The sequence below is a fragment of the Danio rerio genome, chromosome 3 (assembly GCF_049306965.1).
Source record: "Danio rerio strain Tuebingen ecotype United States chromosome 3, GRCz12tu, whole genome shotgun sequence".
NCBI classification, from domain to species: domain Eukaryota; kingdom Metazoa; phylum Chordata; class Actinopteri; order Cypriniformes; family Danionidae; genus Danio; species Danio rerio.
In genome coordinates this window covers 57,804,505-57,830,639 of record NC_133178.1, presented here as the reverse complement: position 1 = coordinate 57,830,639, position 26,135 = coordinate 57,804,505, and the positions used below count along the sequence as shown (strand labels likewise).

Here is a 26,135-nt window from a genome sequence, read left to right as displayed (position 1 = left end):
TGATAACCATTGACCAAAAAAATCAACCAAAACTATTTACCAAAAAATTCTATTAAGGTGAATGTCTACCAGTTTTTCTACAACATTCTTTAAATTATCTTCTTTTGTGTTCAACAGTAAAAGCAAAAAGGTTTCACACAAGTGAATGGATGAGTAAAATGTCATTATTGTTAGGTGAACTATGTCTTTAAGAAGCTCTTTGGTAGATTTTGGAGATTTCAGTGTACTCCCAGAACCTTTTACATGTTGTTAATCTAATCAGAGATTTTGGGAACTCTCTAATAACATTAGAGACATTAGAGATTAACATTAAAAGCTGTGTTCACTCACTTTGAAACATATGTTATTGACTTAAGGCTTGTGTAAGGCCTTACGTAGTGCAGGTACATTAGAGGCTAAATTCATTTGGTCATAATTGAAAAATGCATCCATGACTTTATGATTAGCAAGGGCTACGTCACTGCTGAAGTGTGAGTCTCTGGTGACATCTAGTGGAGCCGTTGAGTTGTTATTCACCAGTATAATGTGATTTCCTCTCCTGATCAGGTCATTTTTGGAAAGTCAAGCTGTGCAGAGTTTTATAAGGAGGCGTACACTCCAGTCATCTACCATAACAAGTATGAGTCCCTTTCTCCTTCACTATTCTTTACTAAACTCTTTTTCTTTATTTATATCATGAATTGTATTACATTACATTTTCACCTAGAGTATTTTTTGTAGACTCTATCTCAGATTCCCACTACTTTTATTTAACAATGTGCAACAAATCAGTTTAGACTTTGAGATACTGTTTTATACATATTTACATTTATATTACAATGAAATTGATAGTAATATAAATTTACATTTATATTAATCATATTAATCATTCATAAATGTTCATCAATTAAAAACAAAGGTTTTTAAGGTAAAAAAAAGTTATGGGAACACTTTAGGTAACGATTTACACCATTTACTACTGGCTTATTACCTGCATTTTATTAAGATATTAACTGTTTATTGCCACTTATAACTTATGATCTTATTTTATATCCCTAATCCTACTCAATACCTAAACCCTACTTTAATATGTATTATTAAGCAGCTAATTAGTAGTTTATTGAGCAAAAAGTCTAAATTTATGGTTTGTTTATAGCATGAGCTGTATATTAAAATAAAGTGTGACTAAAGTTATGACTAATTAAAATCTTGAGATGATGTATTTTTTTCTACTATTTTAATGATGTTTAATAACTATAATAGTAATATTAATAGTATTATTTTGCTATAATTTTTTCATGTTATTGAGGGAAAGAAAATATGATTCATGTTAACATCTCGAATGTGCACTCCATGTCCACTTTATTAGGTACACCTGTCCAACTGCTCATAAATACAAATTTCTAGTCAGCCAATCACATGGCAGCAACTCAATGCTTTTAGGCATGTAGACATGGTCAAGACAATCTACTGCAGTTCAAACCGAGCATCAGAATGGGGAAAAAAGATGGTTTGAGTGACTTTGAACCTAGCATGTTTGTTGGTGCCAGATGGGCTGGTCTGAGTATTTCAGAAACTGCTGATTAACTGGGATTTTCACACACAACCATCTTTAGGGTTTACAGAGAATGGTCCAGAAAAGAGAAAATTTCCAGTTAGCGGCAGTTCTGTGGGCCTTGTTGATGCTAGAGAAAAATGGCCAGACTGGTTCGAGCTGATAGAAAGGCAACAGGAAGTCAAATAACCACTCGTTACAATCAAGGTATGCAGGAGAGCATCTCTGAACGCACAACATGTCCAGCCTTGAGGCAGATGGGCTACAGCAGCAGAACAGGAAACTGAGGCTACAATTTGCACAGGCTCTCCAAACTGGACAATAGAAGATTGGAAAAACGTTGCCTGGTCTGATGAGTCTCCATTTCTGCAGAATTTGGCATTAACAACATTAAAGCATGGATCCATCCTGCCTGTGGTGGTGGTGGTGTAATGCTGTGGGGGATATTTTCTTGGCACAATTTGGGCCCAGTGGTACCAACTGAGCATTGTGTCAACACTTAAGCCTACCTGAGTATTGTTGCTGACCATGTTTATCATTTTATGACCACAGTGTACTCATTTTCTGATGGCTAGTTCCAGCAGGAGAACGCACCATGTCATAAAGCGAGAATCATCTCAGACTGGTTTCTTGAACATGACAATGATTTCACTGTACTCAAATGCCCTCCACAGTTACTAGATCTCAATCCAATAGAGCACCTTTGGGTATGGTGAAACGGGAGATTTGCACCATAGATGTGCAGCCGACAAATCTGCAGCAACAGTGTAATGTTATCAGTAAGGACCAAAATCTCTGAGGAACTTTACAGTATCTTGTTGAATCAAAGCCACGAAGGATTAAAGCAGTTCTGAAGGCAAAGGGGGTCCAACCGGGAACTATTAAGGTGTACATAATAAAGGGGGCCGATGAGTATATGTTTTTGTATATAATTGTTTGAAAGTTTAAATATAATTAATATACAACAGTACTTTTTAAAATAATTTTCAAAAATGACGTTAACTTTAAAAACAGATGTTACTGATAAGCAAAAATAAACATCTTTTCATTTCAGTTTACATCTAAATTGTATATTTTTTTAGCTTTTTAAAGATTGTTTAGTTTAACAAGATGCACACATTAAACTAAATGAAGCAATTTATTACATTAAAACAAGTTAATGACAAGGTAGAAAAGAAATATGCTCACAATTTCCTGAGTCCTCCAAGTATGTCTTCTCCCCCTTGGCCGCAGTGTTTTTCAGTCCCATCTCTCCACCTCCGCAGGTCCCCCGAGTTCTATGAGGAGGTGAAGATGAAGATCCCCGCCAACCTCACAGACAACCACCACCTGCTCTTCACCTTCTATCACATCAGCTGCCAGCCTAAGCAGAACACCCTTCTGGAGACGCCCGTGGGCTACACGGTGAGGAAAGCCCCTTCCTCTCGTTCTCTCCTGTTGCACGCTGTTCTGCAGGCTGCCTAATAAAACACTCAGCCCTTTGTGACCCTGTGGCCCTCAGAGACTCCTGAATAGGGCTCACACGTCACTCACTATCCCTGCTGGATACAGAAGCACATCCTTATGCTTTTCCTCATCACCCGCTGTGAAGTGCGGATGTGCAATATGATAATTTTTTTTATATACAATGTCCTTACAATCTGTGTTCAAAGACAAATTGTAGCATTATGCTACAGATCAGATTATATCAGTTGCAATTCTGCGCATCTGTCTCTATGAGTTTGGTAAGTAGGATGCAATGTTGGATTAATGGAATCCATTCCTAATCCATACTCCTAACACTTAGGCCCATTCACACGGCGCGTCAACGCTTTCCATTCACTTTGATTGGGTGACATTAAGTGTTGCCGAACTGAATTGTGGGTCCGTCAGCACCACTTTAGTGGCGTTGCTCGCAGCAAAAGTTGGAACTCTCAAGCGCCAATGAAAGCGTCAGCCAATCAGATATATGGAAGGCCATTGGGGCCAAAACATATGCAACGGCCTTTCATACCTATATTTAAATACACCAGCCCCGACAGTAGCCGATTGCTGACTAATTTCATTGGCTGACGCTGCTATGACGATCGCATCAGCCCCAACTTCAGACATGCCCTCTGTCAAGCGTTGATGCTAAAGCCCTGTGTGAACCGGGCGTAAAGCTGAAGCCACTCTGCACTTTTTGCCTGCACTTTTTGCTTTTTTAAGGGTATTAATCATAAGCAAACACATTCTCTCAGACTAGTCCTCGCAAGAGAGATTGTTCTCACAGAGACCCACAAAAGTTAAAGAAAGCGTGAAAGCAAAAGAGAGAAAGAGATTGTCATTGCAGTTTGAGCCAGCTATTTAAACGCTATGCCGATCAGCGATTGGTCGCGCGAACCCAGCATCAGAGGCCAACATCATCATGAAATGCGGATCCTCCAATGGCATTCATACCTGTAACACATACGTAAAATATCACACCCACATACAAACAAACAGAAATTCCAGAAATGTGCCAACACTGCTTTAAAGTAACTGCATTATGTGTTTTTATCCAGTATGTTGATGTTAATAAAGTACCCTTGGGCTTGTGATGTGGGGTTTATGGGAGTCGTTGTTTGTCTCTGCAGTGGATCCCCCTCATGCAGCATGGCCGTCTGCGCTCCGGCTCCTTCAGTCTCCCTGTGTCTGTGGAGAAACCTCCACCCAGCTACTCTGTCCTCACTCCTGACGTAAGACATTCATCACAGTTTCTTTGACGTTGTGATTGTGTGTGAATGCATGTGGAAGTTGGGAATACCAGGGGTCGGTGTTATGAAGCTGAATTAACTGGCATTAATCTTGAGTTTGTGATTTATAGCACAGGTCTCAGGGGTTAATATCATCGTTTTGTTTTTTAAATAAGTCTTTTTTCCCCACTTTTTTAAGGTTAGAGCTACAACTCTGTAATAATTTTTGTAATTTAGGTAAATGATGAATATGGTGTACTTTAAATTTGCTTGCATAAACATTGGTTGAACAAGATGAAAAAGGGATGCATTTTTCTTACTGCAGTGGTTTGCCACTTTGCATACATTTTCATGTATATTAAAAAATATTAAGCCCCAGAAGCCTTTTTTTTGGTTTTAAACATGTAAAACTTTGCAGATCATTTTTTAAATTAGTTTTTGTCTAAAGGCTGATTTATATTTCCTGTGTCAAGCGCACGCAAATGTCGCATAGCGCATTTATGTTGCATAGCCCATAGCCCACCTCTTAGAAAATGTATCTACATGCCACAACAAAGTACTGTGATTGGTCAGCTTGGTAGCTGTGCCAAGTGTTTATTTTATTTATTTGTTTATTTGGCAGGGACAGTGTACATTTATTGGCAATGCTGCAAATGGACTAGAATTAGCCAGAATGCAATTTTTTTATCTATTTTTCTTGGACAGATGTTAAAATTGTCAACCTAAAAACAATACAATAAATCATATAAATTAAATCATTTATTTATTCAATAAATCATAGTTAAGAAGCACTAAAATAGACATAGTTATGTAGATTTTAATTAAAAATGTATATGTACGAATTAAAGTAAAACACAAACATTATGTAATAGAGACAGAGAATATTCAAAATACATTTAAACAACGAATCATTAAGATGGCAGGCACATCTGGTAGCATGCTAATCAGATGACACATCTGATGTTCTATAAACCAGATTTTTATATGTCTTTGAACATATTGAAAGAGGTTATTTCTGCCATGGACAAAAATCTACTACTGTGCAGCTGTTACTGAAAAGGTACCCTGACCAAAGCCGCTTTACAGTCTCCTTGGGCTGCATGTGTTTCTCTGTGTGTGGCGTTTCTTATGTTTACTAACTGACTGAGAGGTGGAGATGACAGTCCATGAATGAATTTATACATCTGACAAATGTGTGTGGATGGGACCAAGAGCCGTGCAAAACCCGTTGGAGCGAGTGTCTACAAGTGTTGAGTCCCATAATGTAGCTGTAGATCAGGGGTGCCCAAACTTATTTCTCTGAAGGGCCAAAGACTAAACCTGATTGAGGGCTGGGCTGTGGGCCGAAGTTAAATATAACAAACTTTATTTCATTAAAGTTGGCTAAATTCCTAATTTATTTAATATTATTTAATAATGAATAGAAAACATCAATCATATTAACTAATGGATTTTTGTTTTTACATTTAATTATTAATATATTAGAATAAAAGGTCACTTTATTTTGATGGTCTGTTTGTTGAATTTAAGTTACATTGCATCTACATGCCAAATAATTCTCATTAGATTATAAATAGACTGCTAGGTTAGGGTTAGTGTAAGTGGACATGTACTTGCAAAGTTTCTTATAGTCAGTTAAATGTCTTTTAAAGGAGCAGTATCAACAGATATTATGCAGACAGTCTACTGATATTCAGATGGACCATCAAAATAAAGTGTTACAGAATAAAAACAAACAGTATATTAAATTTATTTGTATCAGTTGAGTTAATTAATGGACTACTGTAAATAACAACTAATATTATGCTACATTAAATATACTCAATTGTTACATTCACCCCTGTATAATCTGTCCAACATAAAATAGCATGCAAGTAATGTGATATTTCAAGTTAGAACTCCCTTTGACATCTCCTCTGTGCCGTCACATGTCTTAATTAATATTTATGAAAAATGCCTGCCTTTAGCTGTTAAGTTAAGCCCACTAGGCAAGTGGCACTTTATGTAATTAATAATATGTATCAGCCATTTTAAGTCATAGTAGAATTTGTAGATTCACTCTGGTATTGAACTCGGAAATGCCCAAAGGCACATTAAAATGCTTAGCCACTTTGATTTATCAGGAAAGCGAACCCAGATTTTAATCCCAAAATATCATGTTTTAACAAATCCTAAAAAAAATTAAGTCAATACAAACTATGCTTTAACAGGTAATTATTTAGTGAGTTGCAACATCTGTTTGGCTTTAATATCTGAGGAGGAATGTGAATTTGTTTTTAGGCCTGTGTTTGTGTGTGTGTTTCAGGTCCAGCTACCAGGGATGAAATGGGTGGACAATCATAAAGGGGTCTTTAATGTTGAGGTGAAGGCAGCCTCATCTGTTCACACACAGGTAATGACTTTTTTGACATTTACTACAAAAAAAAAGTAATTGCTGACATTTTTGTGCATACTGTGCTGTAGGGATGCCAAAAGTTAATTAAATATTAAATAATCAGTTGTTGTTAATACGTTAAATCTACACAGCTTGACTGTTGGTTAAGCGGGAACATTATTAACGTACAAGTGTTTTTTTTTTCTTTTGAGGTTTGAGGTCTTTTGATGTGTCGTACACACAAAACATACTGCATGTCTGTGGTGAAAAATGAATTGGTCACACCATAAAATTATTAAAAAGTCTCCGCTACTAAGCTCTAAGGAATTACTGTATAGTGTTGCTATGTCGTGACATGTCCATTATGTACAGCATTAAATTGCATGATTTTCTGAAATAGATTAGCCTATCAATTAATGCTTCTAGCTTATACATATAACCAGGGTTGGGCAAAAGTACATTGAAATGTAGTTTAAAAAAATACCAAATACCTCAGTTTTAAGTGTATTAAAATAAACTACAAAATATAACAGCCACAAATAAAGTACAGTTTTTTTTTTGTATTTTGAAAATACTACAAAACACTTTTACAAGGGAGCACCTTCCATCAATAGGCCTATTGGATCAATCCCTTCACCATAAAAACTGATTTAGTGAAGTAAACAATGACTGATAACAACAGCTTTTCTCTGAGCAGGTTTACGTCAGCTTCTCTGCCACCTTATTCACCTCTAGTATACCCGAGGAGGTATTCATAAAAATGTAACTTGTCTTTCTCTTTGATTTTAAGATGTCTGTCCTGTCTTGAAGATAATCTCTTTTATCGCTGTAATAACCATTTAATGCAGACAATGAGTAGAAATATACAGTAGTACTTAATCTATTGATTGTGGAAATTGCCACCATCTCTTAAAAATCTTATGTTTTAAAATTTTTGCAACTGAAATCTTCAATACTCAAAATAAACTTATGATTTCTAAAAACTACTAGAGTTTCCAGTTTTAGTCATTTTTATAAATGATGTTTTTATTTTTATTTTTTTATTTATTTTTGCATTTTTTTCTTCACAACACAATATAAAACAAGATATCTCAAAAAAAAAAAAAAAAGTCTACTTGTTTTTGCTGCCATAAAACCTGAGTTAAGATTTCTTGACCAGTCTATAGATTGGAGTATTATTAAATATTTTTGTCTTATTCTGATTAACTTTGTCAAAGTTTGTAACTACCTATTAATGCTGTGGCTCACCGTCCACCAGTGCTAGTTTCACTGTTCCTTCAGCCGTAGTCACCAAAGCGCAACAGCAGTGTAACAAGCCACTGACTAGCTTGTAGACATGGGCCAGTTTGAGATTCTGATGGTATGATTACCTTGGATAACAAATATCACGGTTTGCTGGTATTGTGATTAGTGCTCTAAAATATATTCTTTTTATATGTCTGGGTATAATACAAAAACTTTTTCCCTCTTTGAACACAATATATTTTATTTTGAGAAACATTTAAAATATTTTGAAGCAGTAAACATGTCAGGCTAAATAATTTAAATAAATCATTGACTTCTGCTATCTTCATTGGTTTCTAAAACACAGATTTCTTTACAATTTAAAATGGCATCTTTGTATATCTTTTTTGTTGGAGATACTGTTGTCCTAAAAACTAAAAAAAAAAAAAAAAAAAAAAAAATTATTTTTACACATACCATAGGAACTGTATAGCAGAAAATTTCAAACCCCGGTATACCTTGAAAGTGGTTATCGTCCCATGCCTACTAGCTTTTATGATTTTCAATATTCCCCTTTGTCTATATTCCGCTCACATACACATTCATGTATCTATGCGTGAACTGCTCACCAGAAAAGCAAATTCTACTCAAATAACACGAAGAACATGTCTGTTTATTATACTTTTTCCTGCTGCTTGCAAAAATGCTGCTGTGCTGTCATGGGAACACTGGTAAAAGGACACATGTTCAGTCTTTCACTGTCAATAACATTCATTAATTCATTCATTTTCTTGTCGGCTTAGTCCCTTTATTAATCCGGGGTTGCCACAGCGGAATGAACTGCCAACTTATCCAGCCTTTTTTTACGCAGCGGATGCCCTTCCAGCCACAACCCATCTCTGGGAAACATTCATACACTCTCATTCACACTCGTACATTACGGAAAATTTAAACTACCTAATTCACCTGTACTGCATGTCTTTGGACTGCGGGGGAAACCGGAGCACCCGGAGGAAACCCACGCGAATGCAGAGAGAACATGCAAACTCCACACAGAAACGCCAACTGAGACGAGGCTAGAACCAGAGACCTTCTTGCTGTGAGGCGACAGCACTACCTACTGTGCCACTGCGTGGCCTGTCGATAAAATTTGGGTTATTTTATTAGCTAGTGTTTCTTTCTCTATTTAATCTAACTTAAGTAAATTGTAAAAAGTCTTAGATTTTATATAATTTAATTAAATATTGAAAAATTATACAATGTTGTTGGTTTCAGTTTTGTCCCAGATTTTTATTTATTTATTTATTTTATTTTATTTTATTTCCTTTCAGTTTTTGCATACAAGGGGTGCCCAAACTTATTTCTGCAGGGCTGGTGTCCTGCATATTTTAGTTCTAACCCCCAATTAAACACACCTGAATCAGCTAATCAAGCTCTTTCTAGGTATACTAAAGCTGCATCCCAAATCGCATACTTATGCACTATTCTACGCCATTTTGTAGTATAAATAGTGTAAGTAGTGCATTCACACTGTAAACTCTAAAAATATTAAGTGCACTTTAATTACCCGGATAATGCACTCATTCAGCTGCTAAAATGATGTGTGTTATGATGGACACTTCACACACTCAACGACCGCAATTTTGCTCACATAGCAGAAGGGGCGGAGCTTTCGGGCGCTTTCGGGAGCTTTTGGGTTGCAGCTGGAGGGGCATGCGCTGCGTAAAACGTATGCTGGATAAGTTGGTGGTTCATTCCGCTGTGGCGACTCCAGATTAATAAAGGGACTAAGCCGAAAAGAAAATAAATGGATAATAGGAACCTGTGAAAATTGACTTTACATGTATGCTCTTTTTTTTTCGCCTGATGTGTGTAGGATCCGCACCTGGACAAGTTCTTCACGCTGGTATATGTTCTGGAAGAGTACTCTTTCCCCTTTCGTCTGAAGGACGTGATCATCACAGAGTCCAACGTGGAGGCGGAGCTGAAGGCCAGCATGGCGGCTCTGAAGGGGGCGCTGCTGGACACCTGTGTTCGCTTTTTGCATCAGCTGATGAGCAAACTCATATTACTGATCGTACACCCACCTGTCATAGCAGGACAGATCGGTAAGTGAGACTGGAGCTGGGACACATTCACAGAAATCTTGTTTAAAAAAAAAAATCTTAAGAAAAAGTGTGATAATAACCAAAAAAAAAACTAATTTTACTTTTAATTTTTAAGTTGTAACCTTGGCAAATTCATTTAAAAAGGCTGATTCATTAAAAAGGGTGGTCCAGAGTGTATTTTTGAGGCTTGGTTGTGTTTATAAAATGCAAAGCAATGTGTGCTTATGCTTCACTTGTAAAATTAAAAAAATGTGATTTTTCCATACATCGTACTTAATTTGTATACAGCTACTTAGCTAACATGAAAGTGACTGTCATATTTCCTAGTTCATCCAAAAACCCGCTCTCAAGAGGCTCTGATTAGTCAACTAACATACTGTGCTGTGATTCGCTGATCGGCTCCATGTCACTAGGAAGCATCTCAACTATAACATTACAGCGCATCTGGCCACACTCCTCCACTGCGTTGTGTATATGTTCATTACCTGAAGGGTTTATCACATCATTAACCCAGATGTATTTTTTTTGTAGTCTCCAAAACTTGTTGCTAAGCTAACTCTGTAAAAGCCAACAGAGTTGGGCTATTAGCCATTGAACTATTAGCATCTTACATTCAGAGATGTTGTTTATGTTCACACAGCTACATCACACATCAACTTAAACATCTTTTTATTTATTAATCATGGAATCAAACACGTAATTCATTCCAAAACGGATTAATTCATAGAGGTGTTGCACTGAGATGCACAAATGTTCTGTTTGTAAATATTTTCATTGGCGGAACAGAAAAAAACACTATTTTTAAGCGCAACATTTTGTTAGATCTTAGCAAATACAAATGTGACACTATGGATGATTACTTTTGTGATTGAAGCTGCGCCGGGTTCAACTGAACAATAAGATAGAAAACTTCTCTGCATAGAAACTGTCACGTGCGGGCGCGAGTCTTCCATCTGCCTCCCGTCTGAAAGGACCTTAATGCATCCTTGTTTCTTCCGTGCGTAGATAAATATAATTTCATTTGCTTTCATCCATGTATATTATATTCATTTTTTTTTTTTAATTTATTATTATTTTTATATATAACAAGGTCCCTATGCTATAGTTTCGTGTATTAGCGATCTCACAGGGGGGGGCGAAATGGCGATCTGAAAATTTCGTATATCGCCCAACACTAATCTGGGCCTGACATTAACACCCGGCAAATGTGGGTAAAGTCCTGCTGTGGCGAGATTGACAGACACTCCACTAGCCACTTTGTCTGGTTTAAAAAGATTTTTTTATTTGTAGTTTAATCAAAAGCAGGCTTCGACAATAAGGATTACCCAATATGCATGTAAATGTGATCTTAGAATCAAGAAGCAGCATGATGACAAAACTAATTGTGTTCACGCAAGCAAAAGAAGCTGGTGAATACCAAATGAGAGGATTGTCACTCATGTGCAAAGGTGATGTGATGCACACGACTGTTAAAAAGTGTGTGTTCATAGACACCAATTTTCATTGTTACATCAGGTGTTTTAAAATATTAGCATGCTGTTTCTGTTTGTGTGCATTGCTACAGTAAACACTGCCTATGTATGTCACACATAATCTTGATAATTTTTTTTTTTTTTACCTGAGTTATGATGAAATGCTTTCATACCAGTGAACTAAGAAAAGTGTAATTATAAATAGAAGACATGTTGGATATTAATCTCATAAATAAAGAACCACCCTAACGCAGTGGTTCTCAAACTTTTTTTTATCAAGTACCACCTCAGAAAAATTATCTCTCCAAGTACCACCATAATGACCAGTATTGAAATACGTAGCGTAGCAGGGCCAGTAAAGCAGCAACAGCTCTGCACAGTTTAAAAACGTGGCAGATTAACTACTATTATTAAGAATATATACTATTGTCAGCCACTTTAAACATTATAAATAGTTTGAACACTGTACTGTGCTTATATGTAAAAAGACAAACAAACAAAATCAAACGTTAATGTTTAAATTAAAATTTGCTTTTATAAGTTCATTAAAAATGGTAGGCTACTGTTCCTAAAAAGTAAAAAAAAAAAAATGCTGTACCTAAATGTAAAGTGTTTACCTATAGTATTCTATTCATCAAAACGGAAATGCTTTATGGACCTCATAAATATTGGCTATATGTCATCATATTAATATATGAACAAATTTTGATAAATTCTGAAATGTATGTCGCATGTACATATGGCATATTGCATTCCTCTGCGTACCACTAAAAGGAAGCCCGCGTACCACTAGTGGTACATGTACCACAGTTTGAGAACCACAGCCTTAAAGTATTATATTTTATTGGGGTTATTATTAATACTTTAAGGTTACAAATAAGTACATTTTTCTTTTTACACACGCATTGTTTCAGTGTTTCTTTGTTTAATTAATTTCCCCTCCTTCCTTGGAATGCAGTAAATCTCGGCCGTGCTGCGTTTGAAGCCATGGCCCTGTTGGTAAACCAGATCCATAAGAATTTGGAAGGAAACCAGGACCATCACGGCCGCAACAATCTGCTGTCCTCCTACATCCACTACTGCTTCCATCTGCCCACAACAGAGCCTGTGTCTCCCCCTGCAGGTGAGCTAGAAACACAACCTTAAATACACAGAAAGCTGAGATACATTATGCAAAACTTGTTTCTTGGTAGGAACTAAAATGTTCTGGGTTTTGAAAATACGATGACAACAACAATGCTTAATTTGGGGGATTTTGTTCAATATCTTGAAGTTGTGCCTTAGAAATATTGAATTGTTGTCAAAACACCCCACTGATTCATTTCTTTGTGGTTTATTATTTATGTTATGAGTAATTGGAACATTTAACCCTAGTAGCTGGATGATTGTTTAATTTTATACACTGATTACGTCCCTCTTCCTCCTTCAGTGGGAGCTGCAGCATATGATCTGCCCATCCACTATGCCACGCTTTCTAGGGCCACATCAAGACCCAGTGCCCTGCTGCTGTCCCGCTCTAAGAGCATTAGTAACTCTAACCCTGACCTGGCCTCTACCCCCGCCACTCCTGATGAGGAGGTGCAGAGGATCATCGGCAGCAAGGTGAGCAAGGGCTGCTCCTCTACCTTCTTATTTGTTGTTTAAGTTACAGCAGATAAAACAGCTTGTCTTAAAAAGTTAAAAAGTATTAAATGTTGTAAAATCAATTTAGATAAACGTAATACCCTTGAAAAGTATGTAAAAAGTTTAAATGTTATATTACAAAGTATAACATTTTGTATAAATTTTGATTATACAATGTATAGTTGTAAGCTAAATTTATTTGCGAGTATTGGGATGCTGTGCTGTTAACTGTATGAAATCAGTTAAATCCTTCCAGATTTGACTTCACTGCTTTTTTTACAGCATTAACCAAGGCAACACTGTTATTCCTGCTGTAGTATAGTCGCCACCTTCTGGAAAGACCATGAATTAGCATTTTTTTCAGTATATGAATAATGGTTTTGTTTAGTGCAGTTATGTTTTATGTAGCGTAGTTTCAGACTTTTCAAAATTGTAAAACTTCCTGTTAATTTACTCAAATTCATAAAATTAAGAACAAATTTTTGTTGAAACTGCTGTCTCTAGTGATTCACAAAATGTAAGTCAGCTGCAACTGTCAATTTTGGGGTCAAAAATCTTCTACAAGCTAAACAAAACTATAGCACATGGCTTCTGATGACAAATTGAGGTCTCATAAGGTGAAATGATCAATCTGTTAAAAAAAATTACTGTTAGTTACAATGAAATTACATCTATTTCTATAGTCTGATTCTTTTATTTAGTCTTGTCTTTTCAAACAACTTGTTTCTGGTTCAAATATTGTATTCATCAGTTCATTTACATAATTAGGCAAATAATATAAATGGCTCATCTCATATTGTCGGTGGGCATTGACTTACATTTTATGAATTGCCAAAGACCATGGTTTCAGCTAAAAATCTTCTGTAATATTACACCAAAGATAACAGGCAGCTACATGGTGGATTACCCGAGTGTGTGTTAATTAACAACATTTGCTTTGTCAGTTATGCCTTAAAGAGAAAATGCACTGAAAAGTGCAAAATAAGATCATAAACATATAGTAAGTATATAAGTGTATGTGTAATTGTTAGCAATTTCTTTTCAAGGGGATCTATTATGCAAAAATCACTTTTTTAAGGGGTTAAAACACAGTTGTGTGGCAACAGTGTGTGAATATAGCCAGCTACTTATTGTAAAAATCAATCAATTCTGATTTTGTTTAATCTCGCTTTATAAAAACAGTTTGCTGAAACACTTAGACATTCTTCCTTTGTACGTGTCTTCAGAGGGGGAAATTCCTGCCCATTAATGACAGTTTCTCCCTCACTAGCATAGACAGCCTTTAGTGAGAAACAGTCATCCACCATTAGTGTTTTCACACCATGATCAACACTTCTTTTTACATTTTCAGTTTTTTTTAGAGATATCGTTAGTCCTGTTTTAAATCTGCCATTATGCTGATGCATAGGTGTTTGTAGCACTGTCCTCTTATGAAAAGAGCACAATCTCGTTTGAATTTAAAGTGACAGTCACTAAAACAGAAACAATAGATTATTTGGTATTAGGTATTTTGAGCTGAAACTTCTCATACATACTCAATTTTCATAATTTTTTTTTGCATCTTGCAAAAAGATTCATAATAGGTCCCCTTTAGGATACAACTCTCATTATTAATAAGTTGTTAACTAACTTTTTGCCAAAGTAAGCTCCTAATTCACTGTCTATTAATAGGTAGTAATTGGGTTTAGGTTTTGGGTAAAATTAGGGATGTAGAATAAAATCATGCAGTATTTGTTCTTGATAAGTACAAGTAAACACCCAATATATCAGTGTTAGGTAATAAGCCACTAGTTAATAGTGAGGTTTGGTATTTAAAGGTCCCATGAAATGCTTTGAAATGTGCATTTTTTTTATTTTTTTATGTTTGCATAATCTCAGCAAAACAATGAAAAAAGGGTGGGACAAAAAGTAGCTCCTCCCCCTTTAAAACAGCCAATAGTTTGGTTTTATCACAGCTCTGCCAGTAAGCATAGTTGAGATCAAGCACATTAAATGAGAATGAGAAGCATCTTGAAGGTTGAGGGGCATGTCAGATACTATAGAGCATTTGATTGGTCAACATTTAATGAGAAAAGTATGAAGTATGAGGTGATGTGAAAAATCATTGACCGATTTAGTTGGACGTGACAAACTAGAAGCTTTAGATGTTTGTATTAGTTTGATATTTTCTAAACATAATGTTTTGGAGTGCACTAGCTTAAATCCTTAAAACTAACCGACTGAAACTTGCATCTAAACATTTTTATTTTTATTTTACATGACCTTTAAGCCAAAGTGTTATTAAATGCTGAAAAATTCCTTTTTGACTTGATTTAGGAAGTAACTGGATGAACTGATTAAATAGTAAGCTGCAGTTCTGCTTTTGATGTTGTTTGTTGGAGTGATGGGTAAGCCTGTGCGGTGTTTCCTGCACCAGCTGTTGATCACTCTGCTTATGTCTGTACTTTGTTTTTACTGTGGTACAGCCTCTTTCCTGGCTTCCCGCTTCTTCCCACCCTCTTCTCAATTAATTCTTGTTCCTGCGCTTTGTCTCCTCCCTGCGACGCCTGTGTGTGGCTGTTGTGCCCTCCCCCGTGTTGCCCTGTGCTGTTTGTTTTGTGTCGTCGATGGATGAGCAGGGAATAGACCGCTCTCATTCCTGGGTAAACTCTGCTTACGCTCCAGGGGGCTCGAGGGCCGTGCTCCGCCGGAACCCCAACTCGAGCTGTGAGCTCAAGCAGGTGCCGATCAATCCCTATAACCTAATGTCCCGCTCTACTGCCTCAAACCATACACCCTACTGTGTACCATCCTGCATCACCCCTTCAGCATAACATCATTCATTACAATCTCTTTTATTTGATGCGTGTTTTTATTTGATGTTCTTATTAATACTATTTATTCTCTAAAAATATACAACCTGTCAAAACCTGATACTGTCAAAACCTAAACCCTAACATTTTTTTATGATTACTTTCATACATTTAAAGGAATACCTCACAAAATAAAATCTGTCGTCATTTACTTTATGCTATCATTTACTCTGTCCTATACCCTAACCCTTTACTTTTTCTGAACATTTATGAGTCTCTTTTTCTGTTGAACACACACAAGATATATTAAGAAATGTTGTACCTGTACCATTGACTTCCATAGTATTTGGTTTTTCTGCTACAATCTCAGAAAAAATGGTACAATGTTGTACAAAAGTAGGTACAAACCCTTGTGACTGGGGCAGTTCATTTTTATGGAACAGTATTGTACCTTAAGACAAAGAAACTAATTTGTAACTTTAAGGACATGATTTGTACCATGGGAAACCAAAATGTTTTTAAAACCTGCAGATAAAATATTGCGCCTTTCTCAAAGGTACAAATGTGATAAATTAAGGTACCGCTATAGTGACAAGACACTTTGTACCTTAACAGGTGTAACTGTGTTCCTTCAAGAACTATTTAAAGGCATTTTGCTATTTCCAAAATGTGTCAATTTATTGTCAGTAAATATAAAAAATCAAATGCATTTTTAAACAATTTTTTTTAAATAATGTTTCTTTTTGTGTAAACGCACCTTTTCCATTTACAATAATGAATAAAAAATACATTAACATAAATCAAATGATTTTTGCTAAATATTTCACAGCACTTTTTATTTACAGAAACACATTCTCCCATGTACAATATAAAATATATATTTGTTTTCAATTTTCACGCAATACCTTTGTAATCACTTTAAAGTTAATTAAATTAACTTAATTTAAAAACACTAATAGAATTATACAAAATTATTGTAAGGAGATATGTACAATGTTTGATCAGTTTTACGATACTAAAATGTCTGCATGAACACTTGTGCAGGAATTTTGTCAGCTCATGTGCACTGCCTAGTGGAAAGCAAATACCAAAAGGTGCAGATATTTATCAGAAAATGCTTACCAATGTTTATTAAAACTGCCTTAAATGTTTAGTTTTACAGTTTTTTGTATTATAGAACTTAATAATTCATGTTTTTAAGTTTCTTTAAACTATATGCATTTAAATGATAATTCATGTTTTAATATAGAAATTATTCATAAAATCACTTTGCCTTTCCATTAATATTTATTTTCATAGATATTGTAAAAAAGAAGGAAATGTCTGACACATATGTACCTTTTATATGAGAACAATTGTGTATCTTCATTTTAATTTGTACCATAGGAGTATCATAAGAGATTTTTTCTGTACTATATAAGGTACAACTTTTAAGGAGCATTATTTGTACCACTGTGTACCTTTTTTTCTGAGTGTATGAAAGTCAATAGTCAAGACGTTTTTGTTTATTTTAAGTCCCTTATGTGAAGAGCAATGACAAATCAATATCCCCTAAGCAATTTTGGTTCAATTCTGGATTTAGATATTATTATATATTTTGTATAGTGACCTCCTAAACTGCCTCCTCCTACTGCTACAACAATAAACACTACCTCCAAATGCAGGATGACATGACAGAGTTTGTTGCGCTGTGTCATCTGAGGTAAAACTTATTTAATAGGGTTCAAAGTGGAGTTTCCCAGTTTTAGTAGAAATTATTTTAAATATTCCTATTTTTACTTTAGTTTCCGAAGAAGTAACGATTTTTATTCTCTTGAGCATGAGATAGAATCAGTGTTTTAGCCGCAAATGTTTTATGCAATATTTTAATTTTGAGCATAAAGTAAATTCATATCAAGGCTAGTTTTATTCTTGTTACTGTCTTAACATTAAACTCTAACATTACATACTGTACAAAACATTTAACCCTAACATTACCTGTTACCGTCTCAACATCTTAATTAGAATTTCTCTTACTCTTAATGCTAACAAGTCTTGCACCATATCATCACTTCAGTAATCATCCTCAGTATACTTTTGCCAGCTTGGCTTCTGTCTATTTGTCTCTGTTTTGTGTGTAAGAGGTTGTGTAGTCTTGCCTCTTCTCATCATCAGCTCATCTCTCTCTCCTTTGTCTGCTGTATTCCTTCTGCCTGTCAGTCAGGACAAACTTTGCTAGAGGTCTATCTACAAACAATACAAACTACATTACATACTGCCTCATGCAATAGAAATATATAGTAAATGTTACGTAAAGTTGTAGACAAAATGATTAGCTCTTCTGTGAAATGTTTCAACACATTTTTTAAACAAAATAGTTTTAATAAATAATATCAACCAACCAATTTCTTTTTTTCTTTGCTGTGATTACCGTTCATAATATTTTGCTAGGTACTTCATAACTTTAAATAATAGTATTCAGCTTAAATTGCCATTAAAGGGCATAAGTAGTTAGTGTAATTAGGCAAGTCATAGAACTGCAGTGGTTTCTTCTGTAGCCAATCAAGCAAAATAATATCTTAAGGGGGGTAATAAAATAGACCTTAACAGTTTTTACATCCATCCATCCATCCATCCATCCATCCAACTGACTAACCAACCAACCAACACTGAAATAATTAATACAGCCAACCAAACGACATTAAATATAAGCCAGCCAATTTACCAACACTAAAAGAAATAATACAACCAACCGACCAATGCTGAAAGAAAAAGGCTAGCCACCCAACCAACCAACCAACACTAAAAGAAATAAGCCAGCCAACCAACCAGTGCTGAAAGAAATAAGCCAGCCAACCAACCAACCAACCAACCAACACTAAAAGAAATAAGCCAGCCAACCAACCAATGCTGAAAGAAATAAGCCAGCCAACCAACCAATTAACACTAAAAGAAATAAGCCAGCCAACCAACCAACCAACACTAAAAGAAATAAGCCAGCCAACCAACCAGTGCTGAAAGAAATAAGCCAGCCAACCAACCAATGCTGAAAGAAATAAGCCAGCCAACCAACCAACCAACACTAAAAGAAATAAGCCAGCCAACCAACCAGTGCTGAAAGAAATAAGCCAGCCAACCAACCAATGCTGAAAGAAATAAGCCAGCCAACCAACCAACCACCCAACACTAAAAGAAATAAGCCAGCCAACCAACCAGTGCTGAAAGAAATAAGCCAGCCAACCAACCAGTGCTGAAAGAAATAAGCCAGCCAGCCAACCAACCAACCAACCAACACTAAAAGAAATAAGCCAGCCAACCAACCAACCAACCAACCAACCAACCAACACTAAAAGAAATAAGCCAGCCAACCAACCAGTGCTGAAAGAAATAAGCCAGCCAACCAACCAATGCTGAAAGAAATAAGCCAGCCAACCAACCAACCAGCACTAAAAGAAATAAGCCAGCCAACCAACCAGTGCTGAAAGAAATAAGCCAGCCAACCAACCAATGCTGAAAGAAATAAGCCAGCCAACCAACCAATTAACACTAAAAGAAATAAGCCAGCCAACCAACCAATGCTGAAAGAAATAAGCCAGCCAACCAACCAATTAACACTAAAAGAAATAAGCCAGCCAACCAACCAACACTAAAAGAAATAAGCCAGCCAACCAACCAACCAACACTAAAAGAAATAAGCCAGCCAACCAACCAATGCTGAAAGAAATAAGCCAGCCAACCAACCAATGCTGAAAGAAATAAGCCAGCCAACCAACTAACCAACACTAAATGAAATAAGTCAGCCAACCAAACAACACTAAAAGAAATAAGCCAAACAACGAACACTGAAATAAAAAAACCAACCAACCAACACTTAAAGAAATAAGTCAGCCAGCTAACAAACACTAAATGAAAATAAGCCTAACAGAAATAAACCAAACAACCAACACTGAAAGAAATAAACCAACCATTCAACCAACCAACACTAAAAGAAATGTCAGTTAACGAAACAACAGTAAAAGAAATAAGCCAGCCAAACAACCAAAACTAAAAGAAATAAGCCAGCCAAACAACCAAAACTAAAAGAAATAAGCCAGCCAACCAACCAACATTGAAAGAAATAAACCAACCAAACAAAAAATAAAAGAAGCCAACAAACCGACACTAAATATATAAGTCAGCCAACCAACCAGCACTAAAAGAAATAAACCTGCCAACCAATCAACACTATAATAAATAAACTTGCCAACCAACACTAAAAGAAATAATTCAGCCAACCAACCAACACTAAAAGAAATAAGCCAATTAATCAACACTAAGCGAAATAAGCCAACCAACCAACACTAAAAAAATAGCAACCAACAATAATAGAAGCCAACCAACACTAAAAAAAGTCAGCCTGCCAAACAAAACTGAAAGGAATAAGCCAAACTGAAAGAAATAAGATTTTCTACAGAAGAAAAATATTATAGGAAATGCTGTGGAAATTTTCTTGATCTGTCAAACATTACTTGTGATATTTAAAAAGTGATATTTGAAAAGAAATTCAAATTTAACAGGAGCTTTAATAATGGAGCTAATAATTTTGTCTTAAACTGTTTGTGTGCGATAAAATGCAGATGATCCTCTGCAGATTGATTCTTTTTAACTCATTTTTGTTTTTAAGAAATAATTATTTTCATCATTAGCTACTTGTTAAAAGAGTACTTGTTTGTACATGCACATAGTTTGTTGAATAAGTTGTTTCATTCTGTACTTTAACAATCTATTTAACTTGAATAAATTGTTATTTGCTTATATGAAATTGCTTTAATATGTGGGGGAATATAACAGTTTTACAAGAAACATGAAAATATTATAGCTAAGCAGTAAGCATAACCATTTTAGTAAAAAAAAAACTTTAAACATAAGCATGAAAACTTAAAAACAATGAACTTACTTCAATCATAAATACAATGTTAAACATTATTTTTATTGTTAACACAATAAGTACATTGTAGCAAATTATTAATTTCATTATAAGCACATTTTAGTTAAGGCCACCTAGTATAACGTGGGATCAATTTATTTATGCATAGCTCTTATAATAAACCAGATAACCAGACACAATCAACTGATTGTTATCAGTCAGCTAACCGCAAAGTTACCCCTTTCAGGGTTACACAAGTCTTTAATTAACCTGTCAAAGGTTATTATGCATTGATGACCACATGACTCTTTATTAAATCTGACACAACTTGGGTAGAGTTTCATTATTTTGAGTTTGTAAATGGATATTTTTTAATGCATCCAGCAGGCATTGGCTCATCCTCTATTTGTTTTCTTTGATCTTCCTATCTTCCATTCTTCATCATCATCTTCACTGTCGTCATCACCACCATTCTTCTGTGTTCACCCACTGGTCTGCAGGCCAGTGAGCGAGCCTGTAATCGCATGTCCGCCTACATCGAGACTACCTCCCTTCTCTGTCCTCCCTCCAGGCAGATCGCCAAGAAGGTAGAGAACAAACTCATGTTCATTCATTCATCCATGTACTCACCCATTCAATACGCCGTCTTTTTCATGCACTTATACTGTATCATTAAGAGTTCTGACTTAATTGTGTGTGTGCGGATGTGTCTGGTTCAGCATATGGTCATGTTTTGAAATGATGTTCATCTGCGTTCAGCTGCTTCATGAAGAGTTGGCTCTGCAGTGGGTCGTGAGCACCAGCACCGTAAGGGAGGCGTCTCTGCAGCAGGCCTGGTTCTTCTTCCAGCTCATGGTCAGTCCAATGAAAGTGTTAGTTTGATTCTGTAACAAAACAAATTCAGTTTTGCGTTAAAAAATGAAGCTCTATAGAAGATAATGGTGTCATTGGTTAATTTAGCTGTGCATTATCATTTCAATTCAGTTTTTCTCCTCTTTGGAATGTTACTTTTTATTTTTTTTGTCTTAAAGTGACGGTTCATAAAAAAAAAAATAAAAAATAAAAAATACATCTCTGTCAACGATTACTCACCCTCATGTCTTTGGAACACAAATTAGGATATTTTGCATAAAATCAGAGAGCGCTCTCATCCGCCATAGAAAGCAATGATTTAGATTCGATCAGAAAGGAACCAAAAACAACCTCAAAACAATCTGTATGCTTCCAGTGTTTCAATTGGAATATTATAAAACTAAAAAAGAGAATAGTTTTGTGAGCACTTGAAACAATTATAATGCCTTTAGTCAAAAGTTTTCCCTCTCCTCAGTGTCAGTATAGGGGTCTCGTTTACAAGCAATTTACACTGAGACCCCGTTGTACCCCAGGTGCACGACTTCTTTCATTTAAAACAAAGCATATGTGTCCAGAAATTTACATCAGCAACGTGACCGAGCTCGACACATAAAGAGAACATCGCTCTTGTAAACCTTAAGTTCACCCTAAACTGACACTGAAAAGGAGAAACTGTTGAATAAAGTTATTATTAATTTTTATTTCATGTGTGCACAAAAGTATTCCTGTAGCTTTATTCTGGACTATGATGGATTTCATCTAAAATATCTTAATTTGTGTTCTGAAGACGAACAAAGGTCATGGTGGGTTGGAATGACATCAAGGTGAAAAATTATTAACAGAATTGTTTTGGAAAACTAACCCTTTAACTATGACTAAATAAGATTGTTCAGTGGTTTTGTTCCACCAGCCTACATTAACTCTTTAACTGGCATTGTAATCACCTAGTTGACCTCTTGTTCATATACATAGATATTTACGTTAGATGTCACCTACACTATTGTTGTCTATTGGAAGATAAGTCGATAGAGCTGCCATTTTAGTACAAGGTAGTGCTCCTTTGAAATGAATGCGGGACCAAGGTGCAGTGGAGGACAGGCCATTCCTAGCCAGAGATATATATGCATATATACATATATCTATAATCGGGAGTTTTCACTATCGATATCCCTGCATCTCAGTGTCCATAATATCCACCTGTCTAATCTAAATTGTATATAACATTTGTAATATTTAATAATTTAGGGTGGACAGAATGCACATTGAGGTGCAGGCACTGTTATTTTATCAGTAGGCCCACTCGGAATCTACGCGCACAGAATTCCGGAGATTTTCAGCAGATTTTTAGCCCATCATTAATTCTGTTTATTTACTTGAGAAAATGTGTGTAAATCTATGTTTATTCAGTTTTTAAATTAATTTCAGTAATATTATTGTCTAATATGAAAATGTTCATCTGATTTATGTACAATACAGTTTGTAAAGTAATACTTTCTGTCTTTTAGTAGATAAATATTATATGACTGACTTGCTTTGTTTACCAAATAATGTGGTTCTAATTGTATTTGCATTTAAACATTAAATAAATGTTAAAAAGATATTTTATTTTTATTTCACATAAAAAGGTTTTAGTTATGATACTCCCAAAATAATTCCACAGAAATAGCAAAAAACGTCTGCAGATTACATCTGGCCCTGGTTATCAGGCACCCTTTTACGTTACTTCAAAAACTAGACGTTACTTCACTTAGCTGACAATAATAAAAGTTTCTGGCACTGCAGCATCTTCTTGTCATACTTCATTTACTTTGTTTTCTGATTTTATTCAACAAAACTAAACATAAGCTTAGTATTTAGTGTGAGTTGGTGCTAGTTTGCCTTGAATGTATTATCTATCATTAATAACGTGACTTGTTGAGCACAAAAGTTCATAACCTACAAAAACATAAAAAATGAAATCTTACCCATGAAATGTGATGCCTTTATGCTTTTTCTTTATTTGCTAGTTAATACACTTGTACGCAGTGCAGAAGTCCAGCATCTTTAGATTGGTTTTAGTCTTGACTAGTGCGGTTGAATGACATATCTCCTGGGGAGCACTGTACAAATGTGGAGGCGATGTTGGTGCATGCTCAGGGTCTTTATGCGATATCTAGTGTATATATTGTAGTCCATGTACTGTACAGTAGGCTATCATTAAATAAAACAACTTATATTGTGCTTAAGGGGTGTCAGAAACACAATTTAACCAAAGAAAATGTTTTCTTAGTTTGGAAGTTAAAAGGTTGAGTTTTAAACTAAGTAAAAAAATCCAAAAGATGTAAAATTTGAGTAACATGTTCAAAATACTGTTAAAGCGTTCTTTTTTCTTAGACACATTACATGATTATGGACAAAGCTGCCTTTCCATGTTGCTCAGAAGATATATTTTTGTACTTTCCTGTATTGACTGCTACTATGCTTTATTTTCTATACATTTGAATGCTAAAATGCTTACTATAACCAGGATAAGTATCATATCACTACAATTATCACCACAATTCAGTTCAAAATGGGCTAGTCTTTTAAACTGAGAGTTACCCCAAATGAAAATGAAAAAACTTCTTTTTTTAGATGAACTATCCCTTTAATTTTAAGTTTAATTTCAATCAATTTTGGGCATGTGTGTTTTGAAACACTTATATTTTGGTGTGTTTTTTAAGTCAGGATTGTATCGCTCATTTTTCTCTGTGTGATAACAGGTGAAGAGCATGTCCCATCATCTGTTCCTGTCCTCACGCCTGGACATGCCCCGACGCCAGCGCTTTCCAGACCGCTTTGTGGATGACATTGCAGCCTTAGTGTGTGCCATCAGCGCAGACATAGCCAGCAGATATCACAAGGTATAAAAAGAAGATCTCATTTTATTGCTGGATCTGCAGAGATAAGAGACAGATTGAGACTTTATGATGCTCTCTTTTATGACTCCTGTTATGAAACAACAGGAAGCATGCTTATCCCATATCTGTGTGTGTTTCAGGATGTGGAGCTTGTGGAGAGGTTAAACAGCAGTTTGGCCTTTTTCCTTAATGACCTGCTCTCTCTCATGGATAGAGGCTTTGTTTTCAACCTTGTTCGCTCTTATTATAAACAGGTACATGCGAAAACACACATCCTTTGTGGGGTTTTTTTGACAGTGGTGACATGTTTATTGTCCATGCAGCTGAATTAGGTTTTAAAGAGATAGTTTTCCAAAAATGTAAATTTTGTGATCTTTTACATGCCCGTTACTTGTTTCAAACCTTTATTATGTTCTTTTATCTGTTAAACACAAAGGAAGATATTTTTAAAAATGGTGTAAACCTGTAATTATTGACTTTCCAATGTATTTGTTTTTCCTTCATTTCTTTCAAACCTGTTTGAATTCTTTTCTTTTGTTAGATGAAAGGAAGTAAGACCAAACGCTGGATAAAAAGCAGCCATTGACTTCCAAGGTGTTTTTTGTTCCTACTATGGGTGTCAATGGCTGCTTTTTCCAACATTCTTCGGAATATTTTGTTTTGTGTTGAACAGAAGACATTTGTAAACATTTAGAACCAATTTAGTGTGAGTAAATGAGGAAATGTTAATTTTTTTTTGAACCGCCCCTTTTTCCCTATTGAGACAGTGAAATGGCTTCATGACCAAAAAAAAAAAAGTAGAGGGGACTTTTATTAAACAAGAGTTTATTGGATTGCTGTGGTTTCCTATCGGTGGATCTCATATGAGGTTATTGCCCTGTCTGCCTAAATAATGCAGCTTTTTTTTTCTTTTTTTGCTTTTACAATTTATATGGATACCATAAATACAACATGATTATTCTTTAAAGGTGGGGCTAAACATTTATATGTACACCGTGATCTACATTTGTTAACTTTCTGCTGCGTTGGTGACTAAACGATGTTCATGTTTCTATGTATACGTTTTTCAGTATAGCAAGCCTAATTGAAATGCCTGCTCTAAAATGAATGGTTTGCTTGACATTTTAGAACATATGGTTTGCAGGTGGTTTAGTGCGCTAGATGTAAAACAGCACATGTGAATATGACCACTTTAAGAAATCACTGTGATGCGTTTGTCTTTTCAGATTAATAATAAGCTGCACACAGCGCAGAATCCCAGCTCTCTAACAGCGCTGAGGATGGACTTCATCCGGATCATCTGCAGTCACGAGCACTACGTCATCCTCAACCTACCCTGCGCCACTCTTAGTCCTCCAGCATCCCCTTCACCCTCCACATCTTCCACCACCTCACAGGTACTCTTACACTGTAGACAGTAGTGCTCTGTACTGCCCTAACATACCTTTTTTGTTTATTTGTATAATTTAGTGTATTTATATTATTTATTTATTACTCCAAACCTTTTAGCTGACTCCCAACGCCCAACACCATGTAGCCTCCAGTTTAAAAGCCTTTCGTCCCACCCACAGTTTCATAGTGAACTTATTTTTTTAACTTAAAAAGTATTTATATCAGTCACCACAAGAGACTACTTTCTATCAGCTGCTAACTGAGCATGTGATGATTATATGACATGTTGTGAAAAGGCACACCATAG

At 35.6% G+C, this 26,135-nt stretch overlaps 1 protein-coding gene across 3 annotated transcripts in view; it reads left to right on the top strand.

The window, feature by feature from the left end:
- Window positions 1-26,135, top strand: part of dock6 (dedicator of cytokinesis 6) — a 111,853-nt gene that overhangs the window by 46,891 nt on the left and 38,827 nt on the right. The window contains exons 16-28 of one of the 3 annotated variants that reach the window (XM_068219442.2): window positions 547-617; window positions 2,800-2,938; window positions 4,129-4,230; window positions 6,533-6,619; window positions 9,702-9,933; window positions 12,364-12,528; window positions 12,835-13,007; window positions 15,647-15,748; window positions 21,206-21,292; window positions 21,465-21,560; window positions 24,299-24,439; window positions 24,577-24,690; window positions 25,663-25,833. In XM_068219442.2, the coding sequence (XP_068075543.1) occupies window positions 547-617; window positions 2,800-2,938; window positions 4,129-4,230; window positions 6,533-6,619; window positions 9,702-9,933; window positions 12,364-12,528; window positions 12,835-13,007; window positions 15,647-15,748; window positions 21,206-21,292; window positions 21,465-21,560; window positions 24,299-24,439; window positions 24,577-24,690; window positions 25,663-25,833 (1,680 nt within the window). The remainder of the gene's footprint in view (window positions 1-546; window positions 618-2,799; window positions 2,939-4,128; window positions 4,231-6,532; window positions 6,620-9,701; window positions 9,934-12,363; window positions 12,529-12,834; window positions 13,008-15,646; window positions 15,749-21,205; window positions 21,293-21,464; window positions 21,561-24,298; window positions 24,440-24,576; window positions 24,691-25,662; window positions 25,834-26,135) is intronic. The other 2 variants (XM_073945072.1, XM_068219443.2) reach the window with 2 other exon arrangements.